Source organism: Thermothielavioides terrestris, chromosome 2, assembly GCF_000226115.1.
Source record: "Thermothielavioides terrestris NRRL 8126 chromosome 2, complete sequence".
Taxonomy (NCBI): Eukaryota; Fungi; Ascomycota; class Sordariomycetes; order Sordariales; family Chaetomiaceae; genus Thermothielavioides; species Thermothielavioides terrestris.
The window spans coordinates 7457734-7477637 of NC_016458.1; the positions used below are offsets into that span (position 1 = coordinate 7457734).

The following is a 19904-nucleotide window of genomic DNA, read 5'->3' on the forward strand; positions in this document are numbered from 1 at the left end:
AAGACGGCCCGGAATAAGTGCTACAGTAGCTTGGGTAGCCCCTTTCCCTGCTTGTCAACATCCCCCCATCTTTATCCTTGTATAGGTAGTTTTGAGCATCTCCCAATCACTTGCACGACCAGGACAATACCTCCCTGTGCATTCTCAATTCCGAAGACTGGGAGTCTCGAGTTGCTGTCAAAGTCGTCACAACAAGGTGTCCGTGGGGCCAGCCCTGTGGGTCCTTAGCCCAATTGGCCAAGCAGGCTTAAAGCGGGGCTCACTCATTCCCCTTCCAAATTGTTATTGGCCGCCGCCAGATGACTGATTTCCACGCAAGTGTGTGAAGCAGAAGGCCAGCAGTTTGGTCTCCGTGATTTTCGTCTCATCTGATGTCTCCATAGCCAAGGTAACTTGCCTGTGCCTCCCACATTTGCATGAGCTCTGGCCTGCGGGCTTTGCGTTTAACCCCTGCTTGCGCCCTAGCATCCCGGCCCCTGAGACCAGGCAGGATGGCGCTCTACCCAACCCAGGACGGCGCCAAGCTGATCTGTAAGTGAGAGGAGTGAGTGAGTCCGATCACAAACACTTGGAGTTAGGGTCAAACATTCCGCTGGCTCGTCAGTTTAAGCTTATCGTTTGCCTCTGACTAACCGAACTTTGCTCGTCGCACCCAGTCGCGCCCGCGGGCACCTCTCAGCACCTTGAAATCCCTACCGGCCCCGGCCAGGCAGGGCAGTTCCTCAAAACAGAGCATCTCGGTGGCCTGAAACGGAGCGATCTGGACCCGCAAGACCCCATCGCGCAGTTCCATGCCTGGTTCCGCGAGGCGTCCCTGCCCGGGTCTGGCGTCCCGCACCCCGAGACGTGCACGCTGGCCACCGCGCAACTGCCCTCAGGCCGGGTCTCGGCGCGCATGGTGTACATGAAGGAGCTCGACGCCAAGGGCTTCGTCATCTACAGCAACTTCGGCACGAGCGGCAAGGCGCGCGACTTGTTCGGCACCGCGGACGGCACGAGCACGGGGAACCCGTGGGCGTCGTTGGTGTTTTGGTGGGAGGCGTTGGAGAGGCAGGTCCGGGTGGAAGGGCGGGCATCGCGGCTCCCGGCCGCGGAGAGCCAGGTCTACTTCGACACGCGAGTCCGTGGGAGCCGCATAGGGGCGTGGGCAAGCCGGCAGAGCGCAGTGCTGCGGCCGGATGAGGGTATCGAGGGCGACGACGGCCGCGCCATGCTGGATAACTGGGTCAAGGAGACCGAGGCCAGGTTCGAAGGCGTCGACAATATCCCTGTGCCCGAGTTCTGGGGTGGCCTGAGGATCGTGCCGGAGCGGTTCGAATTCTGGCAGGGGCGAGCGAACCGGTTGCATGATCGGTTTGTCTACGACCGTGCTGGTGAAGAGGCCGGTCGGGATACCTGGACGTTGGAGAGATTGAGCCCATGACAAGGGACTCGGCGAGTGATATATATCTTCCATCGCAGATTCTGGAAAGGAATATTGCCAACGGAGCTCCTCTGCAAGGAGCGTTACCTTACTTTCCTGGGTCACCTGGCTGCGCACCCCTCCGGAATCATCTGAATTCGTGTCAGCTGCCGCCATGAATGAAAACAACCGCAACTGGGCAACCAAAAGAAGTACCTTATATATTGCATCTCCCACCGGCGCTCCAGGTACAATCGCTTTCTCGATTCATCAATTCAACTGCCACGAATAAGCTGCGGTGAAGAACGCCCTCCACTCCCATTGTCAGGAAGTTGCTACCGCTTCCCCGGAACGCAAACACAAACCAACCCGACAGTCAAACCAACCAAACTTACCTTCCAGCGATACTGCGTGGTTTGTCTCCTCGTCGCTCCTTCCCTTTGGAAAACACGATTACACTCAAAACGCTCAGGTCGGCTGAGCAACACAAAATTCGTTTTACATCGTGAAGGGTTCTTACTGGTTTATCTACTCCGCCTCCCTCACCCGACTTGAACTTCCCATCCACACTCGGCTCCATCACTGCAGCACGCCACGATGGAAGTGACTGGAACGACGTCCTTGCGCGTGCCACCGGCATGCCGGCCTCCACTGATCGACGGCGACCTCGTGGACCTCGATGAGCCGGCAGTGTTTGAGCCGTCTGGGCAGTCACCCACCGCTGCCGCTGGTCACGATGCGGCCGAAGAGGAAGATACCGACCACGCGGACGCGGACGCAGAATCAGACGAGGTAGAAGACGGAGGAGAGAGATTGGAGGTCAACGCTCCGCGCAAGCGGCGCAAGATCTCCGAGAGGAAGCGCGCAGACAACGCCGCTTTCGACCTGTGGATTGAGGAGAACCAAGAGACTCTCTCCAGGCATCCGGACAGATTGGTTATCGACGACGACAAGTCTCTTCAGGCTCTCGTCAGGGACTTTGAGAACAAGCGCATCATTGCAAGCCCCCGCGACTACCAACTTGAACTCTTCGAGCGGGCCAAGGCGCAGAATACCATTGCTGTACTCGACACCGGTAAGACTCTTAGAATGAGCTAGACCATACATTCGGTCCATCTACTGACATCTTCGTCGTAGGCTCTGGCAAGACGCTGATTGCTGCGCTGCTCTTGCGATGGACCATCCAAAACGAACTGGAGAACCGGTCCAAGGGGCTGCCCAAGCGCGTCGCCTTCTTCCTCGTCGACAAGGTTGCGCTCGTGTTTCAGCAACACGCCGTGCTGGCCTGCAACTTGGACTACCCCATCGAGAAGTTCTGCGGCGACATGGTCGATGAAGTCTCGTCCAAGGAGTTCTGGGATAAGACGTTTGACGAAAACATGGCCATCGTCCTCACCGCCGAAATCCTCTACCAGTGCCTCCATCATTCCTACATCCGTATGGATCAGATCAACCTGCTGGTCTTCGATGAGGCCCACCACACCAAGAAGAACCACCCGTATGCCCGCATCATCAAGGACTTTTACATCGAAGTCAAGGACGAGGGCCAACGGCCGCGCATTTTTGGCATGACTGCCTCCCCTGTCGACGCCCAGATCGACCCTGTGGTTGCCGCGGCGGAGCTCGAAGCACTCCTCCACAGCCAGATCGCCACGGTTGCTGACACCGCCGTCCTGCAGCACACCGCCGCCAAGCCAGAGCACGAATTCCTGGTTGAGTACGAGCGGAGGCCTCCAGACTGGGAAACGGATCTGAACCGAGCTCTGAAGGAACTCGTCGGCGGCCACCGCATCTTCAAGAAGCCCTTCGCCTTTACCGACACCGCAGCCGCAGAGCTTGGCCCCTGGTGCGCTGACCGTTACTGGCAACTGTTCTTTAGAGAAGACAACGCGGTAAAGCTGGAATCCAGGACCGAGAGAGAGCTGCTTCGCGAGTTCGCCTATCACCAAAGCATGGACGAGCACATCGGCAAGGTGAAACAGGCATATCAGCTGGTGAATCAGCACCGCTTTCCCCGCCCCGGTCTCAGTCCGCACCTGCTGTCTTCCAAGGTTATACTGCTTGTTAGGATCCTTTGGGATCAATTCAACGGCGGCGATACCAACCGGCGGTGTATTGTCTTCGTCAGGCAGCGAAATGTCGCTACGTTGTTAGTTGACCTGCTGCAACAGCCGGAGATGAAGATCCCAGGCCTCAAACCTGGAGTACTGGTAAGATGCAGTCTCCTCACGTGTCGGAGTAATTCTTCAACAGCCTGGCGAGTATGCGCATGCTAATGGAGGAAAAAAAGGTCGGGGGCGGCCGGCCCGAGGCGAGCTGGGACAACGAAAAGGTGACCTACCGCGACCAGGTCTTGACCATTATCAAGTTCAAAAAGGGCGAGCTCAACTGCATCTTCGCCACGTCCGTCGCCGAGGAAGGCCTTGACATCCCGGATTGCAACGTCATCATACGATACGACCTCAACGACACCTTGATCCAGTACATCCAGTCCCGCGGGAGAGCACGACAGGCGGGTTCTGTATATATACACATGGCCGAGAAAGGCAACGCGGATCACTCTAGGCTGTTGTCGCTCAACAAACAGGGCGAAGACGTCTTGCGAAAGTTTTGCGAGGCCATGCCGGAAGACAGAAAGCTGAATGCAAACACCTTCGACATGGACTACTTCCTGCGCAAGGAGAAAGATCAGCGGCAGTACACGGTCCCCGAGACCGGAGCAAAGCTCAATTACAAGCAGAGCATGGCCTGTTTAGCGACATTCGTGGCCTCGCTGCCCCACCCGCCCGAGGTCAGCCTGACGGCCGACTACCTCGTCCTGCCTGTTCCCGGGGGCTTCCAGTGCGAGGTGACGCTGCCTGAATCGTCTCCGATCAGAAGCGTGACCGGGAGAGTCCACCTGAGCAAGGTGGTGGCCAAGTGCTCGGCTGCCTTTGAGATGTGCCTCCTGCTGATCAAGGGCAAATATCTCGACCAGCACCTCCGGCCCGTCTTCACAAAGCAGCTTCCCGCCATGCGCAACGCCCGGCTCGCCGTAAGCTCCAAGAAGAAAGAGCAATACAAAATGCGCATTAAGCCCGAGATTTGGTCCCACCTGGGCGAGCCCACAGAGCTCCATGTCATGGCTCTTACTCTCGCCGACCCGGCTGCGCTGGGTCACGCTTCCTCCCCGCTCCTGCTGCTGAGTCGGCAGCCGATTCCACGGGTTGCTCCGTTCGCTCTCTTCTTTGGGCCGGACCGCTCATCCGCTGTCAGCTGCGTCCCGGCTCTTGGAACAGTGAAGTTCAATGACGACAGCCTCATCCAGGGACTTGCAGCTTTCACCCTGATGATCTTCAAGGACGTCTTCAGCAAGGAGTACGAAGCTACAGCATCTCAGCTTCCATACTTTCTCGCCCCGACAAGGAAGGACCACCACTTCGACTTCGGGTCAGTGGCCGATCCCTGTCACATCATTGACTGGGCCACGGTGAAGTTTGTCCAGGCAAATGAGCACATTGTCTGCACCTTCGACGAGCCTGACGACTTCTACAAGGACAAGTACGTCACTGACCCGTTTGACGGGTCACGGAAATTCTTCCTTCTGGGCCGCTGCCACGGCATGAAGCCGACGGACCCCGTGCCAGACGGCATCGTCCCGCCGCGCCATAGGGCCTGGCGTGTGACATGCAGAAACCACGATATCCTGAACTACAGTCTCAGCGCGTGGTCTAGCTCACGGGGTCGAATGCGCTTGCGGGAGGACCAGCCGGTTGTGGAGGCAGAGCTGCTGCCCATTCGCCGCAACCTCTTGGATGACGACGTTGGGGATGAAGACCTTGAGCCGAAGCCGTGCTTCCTCGCCCTAGAACCTTTAAGAATCTCACCGGTAAGCCTCGTGGAGCTCTAAGTCCGATGGCAGCGGAGTGCTAACAGAACACACAGCTGCCAGTGGATGTCGTGGCCATGGCCTACAACTTTCCAGCGATCATTCACCGCATCGACTCGAACCTTGTGGCGCTCGATGCCTGCAAAATGCTTGGCTTAGACATCAGACCGGACCTCGCGCTGGAGGCCTTCACCAAGGACAGCGACAACACGGAGGAGCGCGACGCCGAGCAGGTCAACTTCCAGGGCGGCATGGGCAACAACTACGAGAGACTGGAGTTCCTGGGCGACTGCTTCCTCAAGATGGCCACCACCATCTCCATCTTCACGCTCATCCCGGACAAGGCCGAATTCGACTACCACGTCGAGCGCATGCTGATGGTCTGCAATCGCAACCTCTTCAATAACGCGCTGAACGTCAAGCTGGAGGAATACATCCGCTCCATGGCCTTTGACCGCCGCAGTTGGTACCCCGAGGGTCTGGTGCTGAGAAAGGGCAAGCGCAAGGACATCACCCGGCAGCACATGCTCGCCGACAAGACCATCGCCGACGTCTGCGAAGCGCTCATCGGCGCGGCCTACCTCACCGCGCAGGAGAAGGACCCTAACAACTTTGACCTCGCCGTCCAGGCCGTCACCGCCCTGGTCAAGGACAAGAACCACACCATGACCAGCTACCGGGACTACTACGCCGCATACGTCAAGCCCGATTGGCAGACCGCGCCCGCCAACTCGACGCAGCTCGACATGGCCGCCCGCTTCCACGCGCGCATGGGCTACGCCTTTAAGCACCCGCGGCTGCTGCGGTCGGCGTTCCAGCACCCGACCTACCCGTCCATGTACGAGCGGCTGCCGTCGTACCAGCGGCTCGAGTTCCTCGGCGACGCGCTGCTCGACATGGCCAGCGTTGAGTTCCTGTTCCACCGGTTCCCGGGGGCCGACCCGCAGTGGCTGACCGAGCACAAGATGGCCATGGTCTCGAACCAGTTCCTCGGCTGCCTCGCCGTCGAGCTCGGCTTCCACCGCGCGCTGACCTACTGCTCGCCCGCGCTGCAGCGCGAGATCGGCGAGTACGTCGCCGAGATGGAGGAGGCGCTGCAGAGCGCTCGCGAGGACGCAGCGCGGCACGGCCGGCGCGAGGACGAATACTCGCGCGACTACTGGGTAGACTGCTCGCGCCCGCCCAAGTGCCTGCCGGACACAGTCGAGGCGTACGTCGGCGCCGTGTTCGTCGACAGCGAGTACGACTTTGGCCGCGTGCGCGACTTCTTCGCCCGCCACGTCCGCCCCTTCTTCGAGGACATGCGGCTGTACGACACGTTCGCCAACAAGCACCCCGTTACCTTCCTCGCCGGCGTCATGCAGCAGCGGCTGCGGTGCGGCGACTGGCGGTTGCTGGCCAAGGAGCTGCCGCCTGCCGTAGGGGTCGGAGAGGGTCATGGTGCTGGTGCTGATGCTGGGGCCGCGGCGATGGACCTGATGGGCACGCCGCAGGTTGTGTGTGCGGTGCGCGTGCACGGGCAGACGCTCGCGCATGCGGTCGCGGCGAGCAGTCGGTACGCCAAGACCGCGGCGGCCAAAAAGGCGCTGAAGGTGCTGGAGGAGCTGGAGGCGGACGAGTTCCGGAAGCGGTATGGGTGCGCGTGTGCTCTGGATGGGGAGATCCTTGAGGAGGAGGAGGGTGCGCATGGCACGGCGATTTAAGGGGCCTTGAGGTTTGGACTCTGGTTCACCGCCGATTCGGCTTCAATCTCGTTGCCTCTTGTCCTGGATTGTTCTGCATCCCTTGAGAGGGGGAGATCATTGTAATGTAGACACAAATACAAGCCAGACATCTGGACACTGATTTCCGCGCAGACAGCATACAGGACATGGCTTTGCCCTGTTTCCCATCTCCCGCCAACTTGCCCGGCTTGGGACGCCGGTGCCAATACCTGGGAAGTTAACGACTACAGAATGCCTGAGGATATGTCCGTATTGCAGCCGACTGACCCGACACTGACAGTGCCCGTGCCGACGGGAGCGATGCCGGATCTCCGAAGTGGGGAGCTTCATTGAACAAGTGGTCGTGTAAGATGAGCGATGGCGGTGCGTTGCGTACTGCATACGCAAGGAAACCCCCACGAAGCATACGAGGTTGTGCCAGGAAGGATTCCCACATCATACCTGCACACGCTAGTAAGTGCTAGCACCATTCAGCCCTGCAGGGACTGTGCTACACGCGCAATGAGAAATCCTGAAAATCCAGCCTCGATCTGTTGCCGTTGTCGGGGCGAATGGATACCCGGCTGGAATGAGAGTTCAGCAAACAGCAGCTCAACAAACGGCGCGTTTTTGATGATGCATTACTCGGGCATCGCAATATGCGGCTTGGTGGCAAAGCCGGACAGAAAATATCGGGTCGGACCCGAGGCTGTGGTCGGCAAATCTTGGAGTATTAACGTCAAATTACAGTACACGACAGTTTGTCCCACTCGGTCAGGCAGGGGTTGTGAAATGGTTGCTCAGCACGTGGGCAAGGGACCTGAATGGGCGCCGACGCCGGGACAACACAGGGTTGGACAACACAAGGGAGGGAGCATCGATGTCTCGGAAAACGGGAGATGCTAGCAGATGTACTTCCACTATGCATCCGAAAGCCTGCTCTGCTCTCGCAGGCAGCAACTCGCGTGGTCTTGCGTGACGGTTGTGCCTTCCTCATCTCAGACCCTCCCACCCCATTCTTTGCCTCAGCCCGATGACCAGCATCTGCGAATAGTGAACGTTGTTTGGTGAGTACCTTCCATCTGGGATGGAATTGATTAGGTGGCTCGGTAGCGATCCCGTCTCGAATCGAACCCTTCCCGTCGGGTGCCGTCGTCTGGGACATTCTCTCGTTTGGATGCACTCGGCAACTGAGCCACTGGACAACTGCTCCGTTGACCCCGGTCATTGGCACCAATGGAAGACCAGCCAGGCTCCAAACGCACCACGCCGGGCACGCCCATATTGTCACTGATTGTTTGACTCGCTGATCGCCGTCTTCAGCGCGGTGGCAACATGGAAATGCTCATTGCCGCGTACTGTACCATCGCCGAAGGCGGAACCATGGTGTCCCCGGTCTGCCGCATGATTTTGTCGATGTCTCACGGTTCCTACACCTCAACAACAGCTCCACTCAAGAGAACCAGCGCATCAACTGACACGACTATCGCAATTCCGCTGGTGGTGAGCCAGCCAGGCCGACTTTGCCACGGGATGGGAATGACCAAAATCCTGCCTTTCGAGAGAGATCGTTATCGGCTCGACCCCTGGTCAGCCTGGCCAGTCGGATCGCCAGAAGCAAATCATATCCCCGGGATCTACACTACGACCAGGGCATGCGGATCCGTGGGGCAGGCTGATCCCTTTACTGTTCCTGTTGCGCAATCTGGGGGAGGGAAAAAAAAAAAGCAAAGCTGAAAGACCCGCCATCCTTCTTCCTCGTGCAAGGGTCGATTCCCGATCGATCTCGATGTGTTGTGCATGATTCCTGAATCATGCTCATTCGGGCCCCCCTCCATGTTCTTCAACCTCCAGTCCTGGCGTCACCGGCTGCGGTGCCAACGCAACTGTGGTACACCAAACGGACTGACGAATTGCGGGACAGGCGAAATGTCTCATCACAGCTAATCGGCAGCCACCGCGCTTGCACCTGCACGCTGTCGAGGTCGTCAACCGCACTCCAACCTGCCAGGCTGTATGGTGACACCTGGGGACTACCGTTACTAACGAAACACGATCAGACCTGCCAAATGCGGCTCGACCCCTCCTGCGACAGACAGGAGATGCAGGCGCACGGACGGCCCAGGCTCTCACGAGCACGAGGTCAATGGCTGTTTGGGCCGTTGCTGCAACGCTAGAGTCGTCGAGAACACGCCGTCGCTGTTGCTTCCCGGGCAAACGGCCCTGCTGCCACCCCGGGGACCCTCAGAGCCGCCCCGTCCGCACGCTGCCGATCCGTCTGTGCATTGAGGTAGTCACCTAGTAGTACCTGTCCCTGGCCTCGAGTCTGCAGACGCCCATGCGGGTAAGGCGACTCGTAGTAGGTGGGAGAGCTCTGCTCGGGCGCAGCAACGAGCCGCTCAGATAATTCGGTTGCCTTCTCTGCTCAGCTGCTTGCTGCCGTACCGACCTCCTCTGCCGGACGGATAACTGCTTGCTGCGACGAATATAGAGAACAGGGGTGGCTGCGACTCAAAGCAGCGACGGCCTTTGCAGCAGACCTCCACGTGTGGCTCCAGGCTGCGACTGGTTGTCACATCCCAGCAGACTTGACAGGGGAGGTGCGCCTCCCGTTCCAGGGGTCTCGGCTTTGTCCCACCTTGGAGCCCCAGCCGGGCGCAGCCAGATGGACCACACCGTCGGAGTCCCGTCCCAGTCTCTGTTGTCATTGAGCTGGCTATCCTTGCCAGCCAAACTTTGGTTGACCCCGCCGACCTCTCTTCTTCTTCCCCATCCTCCCCATAGCACCTTAAACCTCACTACTTCTTCCTTAACTTTTCCCCAACTTGTACTCTCGACCTCATGCCGAGTTGTCCTGGAGCCGCATCACGGCGGATCTAACCCAAGCAGGCAACCAGCACCGAGACCGAGACTGAGATACCATCCTCAGGCCGGGTGTGGCTCTTGCCCATGAGCCCATGGCCGCTTGTTCATCGCGATGGGCCTCTTCAACTTTCTTTCGAAGACGAATGGCAACAAAGCCAAAAGTGGCACCAGGCTGAAACCGCCTGTCTCCCACACTTCCTACTTTGCATCGCTTGCTGCACAAGGTAAGGGGGTCTTCGCAAGACAGGACTGGAGAGGGTGTAAGCTTACGCCGTGCAGAGGAATATTCCAAGGGCCGCGACGGTCTAGATCTCCCTGATCCTCTCACCAGGGGACGACCACAGTTCACCCAGTCACAGCTCCCATTGGATAGCGCCTCAGAGAATGAGCTGCCAGCTGCCGCCCCTGGAGTACCCCGATATCGTGAAGAGAGCGTTGAGAGACCGAGCACTGCCCCCCATGGTCATCCCTCAAGCGCATCGTTTCCTGCTGTAGGCCCGCGGTTGAAAGGGAGCGGTCCGAGAAGGCCGCCTCCCCTCTCCTTTCGCACGCCTCGATCCGAGACTGCGACTGCAGGCTCCCGGCCGGGCTCGCGGGGTTCCATAAGCTCGCTCACGGGTGTGTTGCACCGAGCTCGCGGCCAGTCCCGCTCCAGTTCCATCCGGAGTGGTGTTGGCAAAGCGTTCAAGGACATCCTCGACGCCCAGTCCGAGATTTACCCCACCGATTTCAGGGAAAGGATCAAGGCATCCGGTGCCAGAGAATATGGCGAGGATGTTGCGGAGAGAAACATGGCGACGAATCATTCCAAGCCCCGGCCGGCCCATGTCCAGCCTTCCTACGGCCAGTCCCAAGAAGTCACATCACGAGACACAACGGAGCCCTTTCCCGCAGTCAACTCGAAGCTAGGTACATGCCAAACGGTTGCGCGGCAAAGGTTGCTTCATTCTTCGAGCCAAAGGCCGCTTGCGAGACCCATGGCGCCGAGCAATCTGCCGCAATCCAACACGCCGCCATCGGGTATTCATCAGGACTTGAAGATGCGGGACTCCGGTCGCCGACGGTCTGTGAACGCCTATGTTCCGTGCGACTCCGAAAATCTGGGGGGCTTTTCGTACCCAGATCGGTCACCAGTCAGCCTTGGCAGCGTGCTGCAGCGACCTCTCGCTCAAAATAGTGAAGATTCTGGTGTCTGCTTCTCGGCCCTTGGGCCGGCCTCACCAAGCACTCCTTACGCCGCCGAGACTGCGCCGGCCCCTACAGTCCGCACTACAAGGGTTCCGCGCGACTCAGTGGAGCTTGCAAAAACGAGAGTCGAAATGCCAACCCCCGAGCATGTCGTCAATGACTCGACCTCGAGGGCCTCGTCCCTTCATTCAGCCACTCGCTCGTGCCGATCATCAACAATGGCATCTACGGCTTCCCTCTCTCGCAAGCACCAAAGTTTGCACACGTTACGGTCATCTGTCTCGTCGTCTATCGCCAGCCGAGACACGATTCTTCATGCTACTGCGTTGTCTCATCCCCGCAGAACGCCCCTTCAGCCCCAAGGTCGAGAGATACATGGGGGTCCCGCCGCCGACTTGGACCCATCGGGTTTGCAAAATGACGATACCTCGATGCCATTTATGTCTGTAGCATCGCCTTGTAAGTAGATTTCGGTTCCCTCGTTTCAGACCCAGCTGACAGCCCCCTCCCAGCTGTCGAAGCTCGTCCCAAGACCAGGAAACTTGATGAGGAGGGCACGACCACACCCCGTCCACCCTCTCGAAGCCTCCCCGTGATGCCACCCCAGGAGATGATGGCCAATACCACCAGCGTTGCCCTGCCGGACGATATTCTGGAGTACCCGCCGCCCATTCGCACGCGCAGTATGCGCGGATGGTCCGCGTCCTCGGGCACCCACAGCGCTTCCGAAAGCACAGTTACCGCCAGTTTCACCACCGCCAGCTCCCGCCCCTTCCACCGCCCCCCTTCTCTTCACACGGCAGGTACCTCTGTAGACCTCGACGCCGGCCCAGCCTCCCCCGCGTTGAAACACGCAAGCCCCGGTCCTGCTCATTCGGACTCTCTACATGACACCGGCGACATTCACTCGGAACCCGAGCATGGCGATAACCTGAACCCGCCGCCGCCGTCGGACGCCTTCAACATAGACGACTACCTCTCGTCGGACGCCGACTCGGTTACCACGCCCAGCCGCCGCCCCACTGCCGAGGGCGAGGAGGAGCTCCTGTTCAATGAGGCCGGCTATGGCCTCGGCGGGATGCAGTTGCCTGGGCTGCCGGATTCGTTCCCTTCTCCTTCTTCTCCCGCTGCCGCACCGCGAGCTAAAGCGCTGCGGCGCGGGAGATCCAGTCCGGTGCTGCTGAAAGCGACACTGGACCCCGAGCTGGTTGGCGCAATGTGCTGGGATGATAGCATGGGTACCCGGGTTGCGAGAGGGGTACCGCCGAAGAAGTTGGGTCGGGTGCTGGAGGGCAGGGAAAAGAGGCGTTTTGTGCTTGATACCGCGGCCGATGAGGAGAGTGCGTCGGAAGGAGAGGGATACTGGAATACTGTTAACTGGCGTCCAGAGCGCGCCGGTGACCAGGAGATGGGTGGAAGGGTGGATGACGATGACGATGATGGGTACGAGGCGGATTTTGTGGAGGATGAGGAGCAGACGACCTCGCGCCGCCGGACGACGAAGAAGCGGACGAGGGTTTTATCAGCTCTGTGTTCCGAGAAGTGCGCGGAGGAGGAGCAGGGTCAGCAACAGGAGGGGCGGCAAGAGCAACAGCAGGAGGAGCTGCCGCCGCAGCGCGAGACGGCCGACGAGAAGCGCGAGGCTCAGACCGATGTTGTGGCCGCGGTGAGGCTGAGAAAGGAGGTGAAGAGGGCCCAAAGGTTGGCCGGGGGGGTGTCGTCGGCCAGGGTGCGACGGGCGAGAACGAGGATGTCGCTGCCGGTTCTGCGGGTGGAGGGAGAGGTGTGAGCGGCGGGGTTGCGGTCAAGGACACTCTTTTAGAGGTGGATGGGATGTTTTTTTTGTCGATGGTCGGTGATGGATGGCGCTGGGATGAGTTGTGCTCTCCTGTGGCGTTCTGGGTACAATGCGGGCGGTAATTGGATCTGAACTGGGGCATTTGGATGGCAGCCGTCAGGGGCGCAAAAGGGGTCAATAGGCGACGGCACATGGACTTGATACCCCGGTGATACATACAACTATCTATTGGAGGTGGCTTAGACGTACATGTACAGTAGTCGCTCACTCGACCGAGATATAAATCTAATTGTTTACTCCGTATGAGAATCAAAATCCCGGCTACCCTCTATGGTGCACCAAATTCATGGTATGGCAGCCTATGGCCAGAAGATTTCTTCTACTCCGGCTAAGCCGATGAGAACCCGCTTCCAATCCCGTTGTCCTTATCCCCGACCCATACACAACCGTTCCAGTATCCTGCCGCTCGAACTCCTACCCACTCACCCCTTTCCCGGCCCCTACCCTAGTCCAAGCTCCCCGCCAGCGCGACACAGCTGAACCTCAGATCCGCCGCCTCCCGCTCCAAAAACTTGAGCGGCCCCAGCGCGAGCGCCTTCTCGCTCAGCACGTCCTCCGCCTCCTCGAGATCCCCCCTCCGCAGCGGGCCCTTCCGCCGGCCATCCATCTCCCACAACCCGCCATCGCGGCCCTTGACGAAACACACATAGTGCAGATCGACATCATCGGCGGCGTCGGGCGCCGCCGTGTCCCCGCGGCGGGCCACCTCGCCGTGGGCGCGCGCCAGCGCCCCGTCGCGCTCCACCAGCGCCGCGCGCTCCGCGGGGCCCAGCGGCTCGGCCTCCCGCAGCAGCGCGTCCAGCGGCGTGCCCTCGCCGACGAACCCGCGCGCGGGCCCGTTGGCGGCCGCGTGCAGCAGGCCGACCAGGCCGCAGGCGTTGCGGATTGTCTGCTTGAACCAGGTGACCGGCTCGGCGGGGCCCGCGCCCTCGTACGCCGGCTGCAGCGCGTCCTCGGCCAGCCGGTGCGACTCGTACGCCGCGGTGAGGGGGAAGACCAGCAGCAGCGCCAGCGCCGGGCGCGGGATGAAGGACAGCAGCGACGCGTCGGTCAGCGAGTACACGTCGTGCATGGCCAGCGCCGGCGAGAGGCCCAGCTTGTGCAGCAGGCTGGTGAGCAGCTCCGGGTTGGCTTCGAGCGGGATGAAGGATGGCGCTGTGGTGGGGGGGTCGGCGGGGGGGTCGTCGGTGGTGGACATTTTTTTTTTGGTGGGTATGTGTATGTCCAGTACCACTGGTCAGTGTCTTTGGTTGCTGGGGCAAGTTGAAATTGTCTGAGAGATCGGGGATGTTCTTCTCCTATGTGGAGCGGCTTGGATCGTGGTGAGTCGCGGAGCAACAACCGAGCTGATGACTGGAGAGGTGGTGGTGGGGTTGAACACTGGGGGTGGTGACGTGAAGGTGGGTCACAGAATGCATTAGTTACATTGTCACCACGTACGGCCGTAATTTACCAGCATGACCTTATCAGTAGGTACGTTACCATACCTTCGTAGGAGGAACAACCAGATGAGGCTCGAATTCCACCTATTGCTTACTTCAAAGTAGTAAGTTGACGAGCTAACGGAGTCTGTGCTTCACAGGAATTTATACGAGAGGGACCTTCATCGTGGAGAAGATCGAAACATGTCGGCTGATATATTCAAGACTTTGGCGACTGCTTCAGGCTTAAATCGACACGAAGGTGGGGCGCATTATGCACCAAGCACCTACATACCATCGCGCGCCACAGGGGGTTGTCGACATAGTCTGTGCCCCGTGAAGAATCGGTTGCCTCACATTTCCCTGTCCAAAGAAAGAAGTGAAGGCATTTAGACTGTTCTCCCCCTACAGGACCTGACATACTGTAACTACATGAACTGACCTACACATAACCCCAACCTTGGCTCCTCTCCTATCTTTTCTTCCGTACTTCCGCAGTCTAGATCCCTAGCTCCCTAGTTCTCTGTCAGTTGAGTCGCTTAAAAACGCAGTAAAACTCAGAGAGTTGAACTTATCTTTTCCCTTTTTTATCAAGGCGGACTAAACTGCGGTCTCATTGTCCTGCCCAAACCAACAGCGGCGGTGAGTTTAACGCAGCAGTGTCGTAGTGTAAATCAGTGGAAACACTATGTGCGCGTGGATTCCAGGGAGCAATGAAACAGCTGGGATGTTAGGGACTTTCAATACTGCATCAAATTCAAACGTTGAGTAACGGTGCTTCATTGCCTAGTCTCTGGCGTGTTAGGGTACCCTCTGAGCTAGAGTAGCTGTATTGGATGGCACAGGGGGAGGGATTCTCTCACATGCATCTAGCTCAGCGGGTCCACACATGGGACAGGCATCTCAGAGGGCCATGCATTGGCCCTGGACGTCCGAGTATTGTTAGATTTAGTTAGCAAGGGAAGAGTCCCAACTGAATGATCCCCGTCTCAGCAAAAACGCCCATTCCCGCTGTGACTCCCTCCGCTGCCTGCCGTATAACACCGCTAATGCCTCGTTGCATATGTATAAGTGTAGACATCTGACCCTGGCCTCCCACTGTCACGCCACGAATCTCTCCTCGCCTGCGACCTCTCCTCCTTCTCGGCCCGGAGCGATCTCAGTCTCCGCAGGTCCGCCATGTATGGTGGGACGAGAGGGTCGTAGCCCGGGATGGGATCGGCCGGCACCCTTGGAGTGGCCGATATTGCGTCATCCTTGTAGTGACCTAGCGGTCCTGGCTCCCCGCCGTCGTCCACGTCGTCGTACCCGGGGCCAGGAGGATAGGCGGGTCTGCGGACGGGACTCTTCTCTGGGGAAGAGACATGAGACGGCGAGCCATCCTGATCAAGCATGTCACGCTCGCGCTGCCGCCTGAGCACCTCCTCCGGGCTCGGGGATCCGATCGGGCTCTGCCAGACGATAACACCCAGAATAGTGAGGCCGAACAGACACAAGAAGCCCACCGCGACCCAGCCGATGGGCCCCGCGTAGGCGGCGACGACGAGGCCGAGGAACACAAAGGCGGCGAACAGGAGGCCGAACAGGACGACGCTGACCAGGGTGGCCCACCACATGACGACGCGCCGCTGGTGGCTGTCGCGGCGGCCGAAGTAGCTGACGGCCTGCGGCCGGTACAGCGAGAGCGCGGACGCGGCGGTCGACGTCAGGGCGAGGTCGATGAGGAAGAGGACGAAGGCGACGGACAGGTGGTTCTGGATGGTCTCGGCCGCCACCCCGTAGTCGACCCACGGCTTCACCGGCGTCTGGACGACCTTGGAAAAGGAGATCGAGGCGCCCAGCGTGGAGATGCCGACAATCGTGGAGAAGAAGGCGGAGAAGTAGGATGCGAGTCGCTCGCCCGGGTGTTGGGGCTCGGGGGCGGACATGGTATTTGCTTGGCGGAGGGAGGGTTCATGCGAGGCGGTGATTCATTTATCGTGTCAATAATATCACAGTCATTGACGCCCGATTGGAAAGGTCCCTGGTGTTTTCGGCATTCATTGGGTATGGGAAGTTGCGGTTTCCGATCTTTGGGTTGCTATGCAGCATGCTCTGATCTGCTGATGTTCTTGCCAACCTCGGCGTTGCTGCAGCAACACCGAGCGTCAGCAGCGGCCAACATCCATCACACCTCAGCGCCCGTGGCCTGTCGCAACTGCCTGATTGGCTTGCAGACTATGTTGGTGCTTCAATGCTATCTGAATCTCAACCATGAACAGTTCTATGTGGTTTTTCTTGCTAACAAGCCACGGGGAGTCGCATGCTCTGATCTATTGTGTTTCTGTGGCTAGCGCTCGACTTACACCACTGACACCGACTAGCTTCTTACCGCTGTTGGATCGCATCTGTCAAATGGATAGATATACTTAACATATGCGTACGTTATTGGCAGGACGAGTGCGACACTGTGGTGTGGTTGATTTGGCACCTGAACTTTGCTGCAATCATCGAGATCACTCACTCTTGCCGATTATACTTGAATTTGATTTTGGTCAGCGTTGTCGCGCAGCAGCGTTGTCGCGCAGCGTCGTCGATGCCCAGATAGAGTCGCCTTTGATCTAATAGAGCACATCGCGACACGAACAAAGCCGACTCCTTCGATGCTTCTCCGATCGTGCCGGTTGAAGCCGTTCATCGTGTATTCCGGTTTCAGACTCGACGCCCGTCAGGCTCAGCTATGTCTGTCGATGCGCAATTCAAACAGGACAGAAATCGGCAACTTTTTTGGTGGCGGCGTGAAGAGACAACTGCTCGTTGGTGCCATTCTTAACGTCTCCGATGAGCTCAGGGGAGACACCCGGGCCATTCGGCTACTCGGGCGATCCGCAGCAGCTTTCGGTGTATCAGCCTTGTTCATCGTTAGCTAGGAGAGTGCTCTTTGCCCAATGAAGACGCTGTGGTCCAGACGAGGGTCCCACCTGACAACATGCGGCCTTGATTCTCCTGTTTGCAAGTGAAGGAGTACACCACTAAACGCGTGTCCCACCCACGAATCCCACAAGATGCCCAGGAGCACCCCGGACTCCGTCAGCTGAGTGCATAGTTACTGCGGCATCCTGCATCACACTCACCCAACAGTTGCACCGGCGGGTTCGGCAGCCACGCAATGCCCACGACGGTTGGCTAGCGTTACGAGAAAACGAGACACGACTCCGCACACACGGATGCTTCGGCGGCAGCTTACTGTGTAGCCTGTTGGTGTTCTCGGAGAGATGTCTTTCCTGTCCTGGATAAGGGTATGTAAGCTAATCATCGGTTGGGTGACCGTTTGGCCCCCAATCTGATGTCTCACTATGGACGCCTTGGTCTGTTGGTCGTATCTGGTTTTGGTTCGCCGAGCCTTTGCCACGTCGGCGTCACGCATATACGATGCTGTTGGCAGCCGCGCACGGTGTGGGAGACGGATTGGAATGTCTATGTAGGATTCTGCTTGCCGGTATGGACGTAATATCATCCGTAACGGCCCCGCGTAATTCGCAAGATGGTCGAGTTAGGTGCTGTGCAAAAACGTCTTCGCGCATGCGGGATCACCCGGGTCGGAACGTGTAAGGTGGTTCATGTGAGTATAGGGATGAGCAAGGCTCGGCAGTTGGTAGTCAACTGCTTACTGCGACTTGGGAGCATGAAATAACAGAGGCGGAAAATAATCATCACATCATGGCATGAGATCCCTTCTTTCAAACCTCGCGGTTGACGCCAAAACCCCGTCACGGCAGCTTGAAGCCGCCGGGGACGCCTTTCTGGAAGATGCCCTCGGGATCGTATTTCTCGCTCGTCGCCGCGAGCCTGGCGAGACTACGATCCCCGTACCCGGCCATGACGTTGTGCTTCGGGTAACCGTAGTTGGTGAAGATGTAGCGGTGGAGAAGTCCCCTCTCCGCCGCGAGCCGTTTGAGGGTTTCCACAAGCGCCTCCACGGCGGCAAAGATGCGCTCATCGTCCTCTGCTCGTGTCCACGTCGGTCTGAGCATGACGACAAACAGCGGCCCGTCTGCCGGTGGGATGTCCATGGCGTTTCCGCCCGCTTTGGCCGAGTTCTCCAGCAGTGCTTTGGTAAGGGGATGGTACACGAAGGAGACGATGAACCCTTCGGCGTCCTTGATGCTGTCGAGCGTCTTCTGCCACTCGTCGTGGAACATCTCCATCAGGGCAACGTCCGGTTTGATAGTTAGAGTAGCCCAGAATTGCCTATGGTTTGCGAAAACAGTTAGCACGCGCCATCATCTCCGCCACCCATCCCACACAAGCTCTGCTGAATGAATGCATACCGCAAGCCGTTGGTGCTATACTTGCCCATTTCGTCGCAGAATTCGAGGTGCGTCGCTGTTCTCATGGTCCCCATTGGCTCGATCTGCGGCTGGACCGCAGTGAAGCGCTGCAGGGACGGCGCGTTCACCTTGCCGGCTGTGTGGTACATGCAACAGCTCGCGGCCTGGTGGCCAAAGCCGTAGCCAGTGCCGCACATGACGTGGACGTCCTGGTCGTCCTCATTATGCACGAAGTCGCACACGGCCCGGAGGAGCTGCGGGAAGGCACCGGGAAGGTAGTATGTGATGCCGCCCCAGATGTCTCCGGCCTTGAACGTCGTCATGGTGATTGAGGTGACGATGCCAAAGTTGTTCAGCCCTCCTCTGAGGGCAATCCACAGATCTGCATTCTCATCCGCGGACGCGCGGACAAGCTGTCCCGAGGCCAAGACCACCTTGAACTCAACCACCGAGTCGCAGGCGAATCCAGTACGCGTGGAGAACATGGATAATCCGCCTGCATGTGTGGTATATGATGGGAAATCCGAGTCAGCAGACGGCATCGCATCGTGTCCATGTAGAACCACTTGGAAACCCACCTCCCAAGATAAAGCCGGCCACGCCGATGCCGCCAACCCGGGCGCCTGCAACAGTCAGGCCGTGTTTTTCCAGCTCGGTATACACCGTCGTCCACGTCTCTCCAACCGCTATCTCCACCGTAGACCGGTCCGCGCTCAAAGTGATTCCCTTGAGGCGTCTCATGTCGATGGTCACACCGTCCTGCACGTTCGCGCTGCCCGCAAACGGCGCGTGCTAGCCAAATCAGTGTCAGCCATAGAAGTCCGTCGCCCGGAGGCACAATGAGCTTCTGGAAGAGGGAGAATAAGCAACGTCTATTTGAATTCCTTCCTGAACTTACGCCCTCGCCGCGGATGGCAATGCGGCACGAACCCGCGATGACATGCGGACGGAGCGCCTCGACAAGACGCTGGACCTGCTCCACGGTAGCAGGCTTGGCAATGTACAGAGGTTTGACTTCGTTCTCAAAGGCGCTGAAGTAGGAGCCGTTGGCCTTGTCATATTCGTCGCTGCCACGCTGTGAGAGCGCCTTGGGGTCGTCCCCGAGGACCGTGGTCAGCGCGTCTAGGAGCTGAACTGGATCGCTGCCGGGACTCGCCATCTTGAGGATGTGACGACTGCCAAGGTGGATTGCGATGATTGTGGTGGTGGACTGAGGGAAAGGAAACGCTCAAGGAGGGAGAAGCCCTGTTGGGCCGGGAGCAAGGTACTTAAGGTAACGAGTCTCTACG

The 19904-nt window shown here is 58.8% G+C and overlaps 6 protein-coding genes across 6 annotated transcripts; 3 read left to right on the plus strand and 3 right to left on the minus strand.

Annotated features, from left to right (window-relative positions):
* The first annotated feature begins 291 nt into the window (after window positions 1-291).
* On the plus strand, window positions 292-1652 carry THITE_2115469 (uncharacterized protein). The gene is made up of 3 exons (XM_003653203.1): window positions 292-388; window positions 466-531; window positions 657-1652. Exons 2-3 carry the CDS (start codon window positions 492-494, stop codon window positions 1421-1423), a joined length of 807 nt encoding a protein of 268 aa, XP_003653251.1. The 5' UTR covers window positions 292-388; window positions 466-491; the 3' UTR covers window positions 1424-1652.
* A 347-nt stretch (window positions 1653-1999) lies between these two features.
* On the plus strand, window positions 2000-6973 carry THITE_2048914 (uncharacterized protein; the record flags this gene model as incomplete). Its single annotated transcript, XM_003653204.1, has 4 exons — window positions 2000-2477; window positions 2540-3612; window positions 3693-5270; window positions 5327-6973. The coding sequence occupies 4 exons, from the start codon at window positions 2000-2002 to the stop codon at window positions 6971-6973; spliced, it is 4776 nt and encodes a 1591-aa protein (XP_003653252.1).
* Window positions 6974-9816: 2843 nt separating this feature from the next.
* THITE_2115474 (uncharacterized protein) lies at window positions 9817-13072 on the plus strand. Its single transcript, XM_003653205.1, has 3 exons — window positions 9817-10062; window positions 10118-11485; window positions 11539-13072. Exons 1-3 carry the CDS (start codon window positions 9951-9953, stop codon window positions 12813-12815), a joined length of 2757 nt encoding a protein of 918 aa, XP_003653253.1. The 5' UTR covers window positions 9817-9950; the 3' UTR covers window positions 12816-13072.
* THITE_2115476 (uncharacterized protein) lies at window positions 13073-14263 on the minus strand. The gene has a single exon (XM_003653206.1). The coding sequence runs from the start codon at window positions 14080-14082 to the stop codon at window positions 13330-13332; it is 753 nt and encodes a 250-aa protein (XP_003653254.1). The 5' UTR covers window positions 14083-14263; the 3' UTR covers window positions 13073-13329.
* Window positions 14264-15038: 775 nt separating this feature from the next.
* Window positions 15039-16398, minus strand: THITE_2115477 (uncharacterized protein). Its single transcript, XM_003653207.1, has 2 exons — window positions 15169-16398; window positions 15039-15091 (listed from the first exon to the last, which is right to left on the minus strand). Exon 1 carries the CDS (start codon window positions 16231-16233, stop codon window positions 15352-15354), a length of 882 nt encoding a protein of 293 aa, XP_003653255.1. The 5' UTR covers window positions 16234-16398; the 3' UTR covers window positions 15039-15091; window positions 15169-15351.
* A 1656-nt stretch (window positions 16399-18054) lies between these two features.
* On the minus strand, window positions 18055-19774 carry THITE_2045895 (uncharacterized protein; the record flags this gene model as incomplete). The annotated part of the gene is given in 4 exon segments (XM_003653208.1): window positions 18055-18535; window positions 18616-19180; window positions 19194-19407; window positions 19514-19774. The coding sequence occupies 4 exon segments, from the start codon at window positions 19772-19774 to the stop codon at window positions 18055-18057; spliced, it is 1521 nt and encodes a 506-aa protein (XP_003653256.1).
* Between the last annotated feature and the right edge of the window lie 130 nt (window positions 19775-19904).